Below are 6000 nucleotides of genomic sequence, written 5' to 3' on the forward strand. Positions count from 1 at the left end.
AAAAGATTTCCTGCTTGGTTTGAGTCACAGATATTTGGATTAAACCTCTCTCCTTCCGTTCCAAGAAAAACAGACGTACTTTGCTAATTTTCAAGGACTTGCCACTGAGCAGCCAGTAGAGTAGTCAAGGCTTTTGCTCTGGATTAACAAATGGAAACAACTCGCTTTATTACTTAGGAAAATACTGATTTATAGTCCTTCGTGAAAGTTGCCTCATTTTCATTTATAAAATTACAAGAATTTACTTGCAGTTGATTTTTGTGTATGTATCTCCTCTCAGACACCACTCGTGTTCAGAAGAGTTATGAAATGAATGGTCGTGAATATCACTACGTATCAAAGGAAACTTTTGAAAACATGGTGTATAGCCACAAGTAAGTAGGAGTGACAAATTATACAAATTACAATTTCGTTACTAAAATGCAACAAGAAAAGCCAGTATTGTAGTTAGGGCCCAAGTTTGGGCTCCTCCACTCGTACCTACTATGCATGTTTTGTGTAAATTTTGGTCAAACTACTTAAGCCTATTGCTTCAAAAACTGTTTGTTCAGTTGCAAATAAGCTCCTCCACAATTAATCTCAGAATCCTTCTAAAAGAAAGTGGGATCTCCAGTGCTGAGCTCATTTGATGTACTTGTAACGTACAAGTTTAACTCTACTGGAAGTTTAACAAGTTTAACTCTCTTGGAAACTGGACTGCTTTCTAAAATTGAGCAGTGAGTCCTGATCTACAGCTCCATTGCAGCACCTCTGCAGTGATGACATCTCCACGTAAGCAGCTGAACTGGAAGGGCCCAACTTTCAAAAGTGTCCTCCCCTTTCTAGGCATCAAAAATCCCTCTAAAACAGACCAGCTCAGCACCAGAAGCTACACTCTGCTGTGCTAAGTGCTTTTAAATCTTCTGATTAATTAAGTTTAGTACTATATAAATGACAAGCATTTTATCATTAGAAACACAACCTCTAAACACGTAATTTGTAACAACAAGATGGGTAAAAAATGCATGCTTTGGAGATGTGAACTGTAATGGTTCTGATTTTGTGCCCAGTGTAGCGGGGAAGAGCAAAGGTGGAGGTTGTTCATCGGTGTTCACTACGTTTTATGATCATTCAGGCTTGATCACTGGATTACATTTGAAGATTTCACCCTTAAATGGAATCTTTTTGAGACTCAAGTACTCTTTAATTCTCCTTTTCCTTCTGTTGCAGAATGCTGGAATATGGGGAATACAAAGGGTACCTGTATGGTACCAGTATTGATGCAGTGAGAACAGTCCTCGATGAGGGGAAGATCTGTGTCATAGATTTAGAACCACAGGTGAGTAGTAAAGGGGCAGGGAAGCTACAGTTTGTATCTCCTGGAAAGAAAAACAATTCTCTGTAGGTTCTTGAGCTATTGGAACAGTGTGAGTTGCTTTGTCTTGTTTTTTCGCTTTAGCTTGTTAATAATAGATTATTCTTTGCATGGGCCTTGGCGGGGGGGGGGGAATGCTACAGTGGCAAGTTATGTACAGAGCAGTATAGTTCATGTGTTTCAAATCAACAGCTGCACTATCAGGTGGAAAGGTGCAGAAATGAGTTTCATGTGGAGACTGTTGCATGGGATTTCCTTCTCCTCCAAGCCCTGTTAGTTGAGAGTTCTGTCCTTCCATTAGCAATCTCTGAACACCCTTTAGTAAAGCAGGGCATTATATCACACATCTATTTCTCTTCAGAAGTAACTTAACAGCTGAGAGTAAGCTGCTCTTGCACATGACCAAACACCTGCACAAGAACCTCCAGCAAATGCTTGCTGTGTAGCCCACCACTCATCTAGGGACAACAGTTTGCAGATGTTTACTATATGAGAAAGGCTAGCCTGCACAGATTCCACACACGCCTGAGCAGATATTGGCAAGGGGTGCTTCAAATAGGGATTAACAGATGTTTCTATGCTCAGCATTGCAAAAAAATTTCAAGTGCATTCTCTGCATTATTCTGTACTTTTTTTCTTAATTACTTTTATTACCTCTAACACTTTCAGAGCTATTTACCCTGCTAATCTTTTCACTGAGACACTATTCATTTATGTTTTTTCCTTCTATCTTTGCATTGAATTTGCTGATGAAGTTAAGGATAATGACGGCTTGAGTTTGTAAATATCTACTACACTTAATGCTGTGTCCAGCAAAATCCTACTAAACTTCTCTGAGTTACTTGCATATTTAGTACTCAGGAGCTGTTTGGGTTACTGGCTTTCAGCATCTCCTCTAACTGAAAGTAAAGAGAGACACTCAGTAACTTTTAGAGACTTCCCTCTGATTATGCGGATCCCGTGTAGTCAGAGCCTTCAGTTAGCAGTGGTTTGTGCTGGTTAAAATAAAAGTTAAGGTCCGTGATTTGTGGGGTACTATTCAAAAGCCAAACTGCTATAAGGGGCATGTTAGGCCACACTTTAGGCTTTTCACATCTAAAAATATCCTTGGGGTTTCTTCTGCTACATTTCTTCTAAACAAGGGGAAGAAGCTGATGGGAAAAATGTAGTCTTCCTATTTGAACAGATGCGCCAAGTATCAGATTTTTAGGATGTGAGTTTAAAGGACAAGTTTTGGGAAGTGTATGAAGTAATGGCACATAGTCCTCTTCAGTAAGTGCTGTGAGGGAGGAGAATTACTGCCAAGTTGCATGTTTGCATTTTAAATCTTGTGCCTTAGCCAACTTTATATGTTGTGCTTTTTTTTTTCTTGTTTCTCTTTTATTTTTTCCAGTTCCCTCCACTGCTCTGCAGTAGTTTAAAAATGCTTGTCAGCATCAGGGAATGTTACCCAGCACAAAGATTTTTGAAAGCAGGATACTTTCTTCCAGTACGGAGCAATAATGATGTATTTTTCCCAAAGGTAGCTCCCCAGCAATTAAAAAAATGGATTTCAGATTCATCTTGAATGTTGTAGATTGTAGAGATCTGTTAATGACAGTGTCCACTCACTCACTGGAGTTGAAAGCATCTCCTAATAAGGTTGCCAAGCAGAATGAAAGCTTAAGAATGTCTGGTCCAGGGATTATTAGTGAGGTCATTTTAAAGTAGGTGTTCCTGAAAAAGATTACTGCTAGGTCTGGAGATAATGACTGGCTTTTTATGGGAGTAAAACCGAGATGAATACACTTGAAATACTTTAACTTTTTTTTGGTTTTCACTCTTAATTTGCAGGGCATACAAGTAGCCCGGACTCATGAATTAAAGCCCTACATTATATTTATCAAGCCATCCAGCATAAGCTGCATGAGGCAGACTCGTAAAAATGCCAGGATCATTACGGATTATTATGTGAACATGAAATTCAAGGTGAGATTTGGGAATGGAAGAGATTCAATTTATTATTCTGGGATTGTGTGTTTAGAACATAATGCATTCTACTATGTTACTGTGTTAATTCTTTAAAAGATTATTGTCTTGGATCAAATCTAAGTTATTCTTGTCTTTTTTGGTTTGTTGGGATTTTTTTCCCCCTCCAGATTTGTTTTGAAGCAAGAGTGTTGTAATTTGTACCTGGGGGACTGAGGCATTTTGCTTCCAAATGTCTTTAAAGGAGAGGCTATTTCGTATATTTTTGTTTTAGTTAACTGCATTGTGGCAAGATTTAAGGCAACACCTACATTTACTGTTTGCACTGAAATATCTGAAATTTGCTTCATTTGGTAATTTAATCAAATATTTTTTTCATGTAATTATAAGAATGTATTGTTATTTCATGTATGCTTAATGACAGTATCAGTATCAATTCTATACTAAGTTCTATAAATAAAACACAAATCCTGCTTGTGGGAAATAGATTTCTTGTATTTATAATGTGTCTAGTGCATTGTCACAATTGTTTTGATGCAAATCATAATCAAGTTTAGCATCTTAAAATTTTGGAGACCTCAGTCCATAATTGTATATGGGAATGAATCATGATTGCTATGGCAGAAAGAAAGATGAACACTGGGGAAATAGACTAAAATGTGGAATAAGAACACGAGTGTTAGTGGATTTGCCTTTCAGTCCCTAACATCCTCTGCCAGCGCTCATCCGGAGAATAACCTTTCTGGGGCAAATGGAGCACACCAAGACACAAGGTATTCCCTTGTGAAGGATACAGCAGTCAGCTCTGTTTCAGAGACTTGGAACTGATTGTAACAGATGTAATTTACTATAACAAACTGTAAATGACATAAAGCACACTGGCACTATCTATTCACCTCTGGTTTACATGGCCCAAGGTGTTCTACAGATGTCACACGGGTACGTTTCTCTTTACAGCACTAAACCTTCTTATTTTGTGTCTCACAGGAAGAAGATTTACAGGAGATGGAAGATTCGGCTAAGAAAATAGAAGCTCAGTTTGGTCAGTTCTTTGATCAAGTGATTGTGAATGACAATTTACAAGAAGCATCTGCGCAGCTGCTGTCTGCAGTCCATCGTGCACAGGATGAGCCCCAGTGGGTCCCTGCAATATGGATTTGCTCAGACACCCAGCCCTAATTCTGAGCAGCAGGCAGCTTCAGAAAGATTACAGCTTATGTTTCACTTCAAGAATAATCCTAATGTCAGGATTGCAAGAATTTATCTTTGTACGTGAGGGATTTGGAAGAGGATTAGGAAAGAAGCTGCTACAGGAGATATAATCATACTATGTTCTGTGTAGCTCTTCTGCTTTTTATGGCACAGTTGCATCCACTTTTGTACAAAAAAGGAAATATTGTGAGCGCTCAATTACAAGAATAAAGAAAAATCTATTTTGTTGCATGTATCTGCATCATTTACTCGTACATAGCTACCGAAGAACCCTTTCCTTTCTTTTTATTGTGGTCATTCTGGTACTGTGATGCTTGTACATTCTGGAAGCCTTACTAGCAAATAATATTCAGTCCAGAGCATACTCTTTTAGCGTGCTGTCTTTGAGGAAAGAGTGTTATTTATGAAGGCATTGACATGCTGCTTTTTATCTAAGACAGGAGCAGAGTGGTATTGTCACATACAATTAAAATTACTCTAGATACCACAGTTACCTTCGCAATACATGTAACATGTCTTTTTTTCTTTTTTTCCATCAACTGCAGTGAGTAAAAAGACAGAATATGGACTTACCAAAGAGGGAAACAAAGTCAGAAGCCCCTTTACCTATTGGTTTGGTCTATGGTAGGATGCTTTCCTCAACAAACAGTGCAGGGCTGTGGCAAACAAGCTCCTCACTCCTCAGCTCTGAGGAACATGGATGATTATTCTGTTGGCTTACCTCACTTCAGAGGAAAATCGACAAAAGCAATTTAAACAGTCTAGGAAGAGATTATTCAAAGCCAAATAGTGCAGCTACCCACATGCCTGCTTGTTCTAGAGTCAGGCCTAGTATTCCTTGTTTACAGGTAAAACTAGGGAGATCAGCGTCCCAACATGTCACTTGTCTGTGGGTCAAGTACAGGTGCAGGGTGAGGCTGGTGCCAGCTTAGTGCTGCTGGTCCATGACCAGCTCTCCACCAATGCTGCCTATTCCAGCATTTGCCTATTTTTCATGTATTTGCTTGCAGCCACATCTGCTTTAACTATTAGAAAAGAAAAATGTTCTCATTAGAGTTCATTTGTACTGGAACAAAATTTTAACACATTTTTCTAATTTTTTTTCCTTTCCGTTTACACCTTTATTTTGCAAATTGTGCCCGTGGCTGTAAGCTAAAGGAGCCTAGAAACCTTGTTTTTCCACTAACGTGCATTTGACTTTGCCAGACTGCAGTCCGACGGACGAGACCCCGGCCCGCCGCAGTAGCCGGTTCCGCGCCGGGAGGGGCTCGCTCTGCCGACGGAGCCGCCGGCGAGGGGGCGAGGTGGGCGCGGGAGGCCCGGCCTCCCCGCCGCTGGGGGGGCTGCAGCTCAGGCGCGGGGCGGAAACGAGCGCCAGCTCCTCCCCGCGGCGCCCGGGAGACCGGCGGCGGCGGGTGCGGCATGGCGGCGCGGCGGGCAGGCCCCGGCGGGGTGAGGGCGCGGCG

The 6000-nt window shown here is 40.7% G+C and overlaps 2 protein-coding genes across 2 annotated transcripts in view; both read left to right on the forward strand.

Annotated features, from left to right (window-relative positions):
- The window catches only part of MPP4 (membrane protein, palmitoylated 4), a 30316-nt gene extending 25547 nt beyond the window's left edge, over positions 1 to 4769 (forward strand). Inside the window, exons 17-20 of the mRNA XM_014954384.1 lie at positions 281 to 374; positions 1210 to 1318; positions 3188 to 3322; positions 4310 to 4769. Coding sequence (XP_014809870.1) covers positions 281 to 374; positions 1210 to 1318; positions 3188 to 3322; positions 4310 to 4501 — 530 coding nt within the window. The 3' untranslated portion in view covers positions 4502 to 4769. The remainder of the gene's footprint in view (positions 1 to 280; positions 375 to 1209; positions 1319 to 3187; positions 3323 to 4309) is intronic.
- A 1152-nt stretch (positions 4770 to 5921) lies between these two features.
- Positions 5922 to 6000, forward strand: part of TMEM237 (transmembrane protein 237) — a 16061-nt gene continuing 15982 nt past the window's right edge. The window contains exon 1 of the mRNA XM_014954750.1: positions 5922 to 5986. Within this exon, the coding sequence (XP_014810236.1) occupies positions 5957 to 5986 (30 nt within the window). The 5' untranslated portion in view covers positions 5922 to 5956. The remainder of the gene's footprint in view (positions 5987 to 6000) is intronic.

Source organism: Calidris pugnax, unplaced genomic scaffold (genome assembly GCF_001431845.1).
Source record: "Calidris pugnax isolate Ruff unplaced genomic scaffold, ASM143184v1 scaffold103, whole genome shotgun sequence".
Classification (NCBI taxonomy): Eukaryota; Metazoa; Chordata; class Aves; order Charadriiformes; family Scolopacidae; genus Calidris; species Calidris pugnax.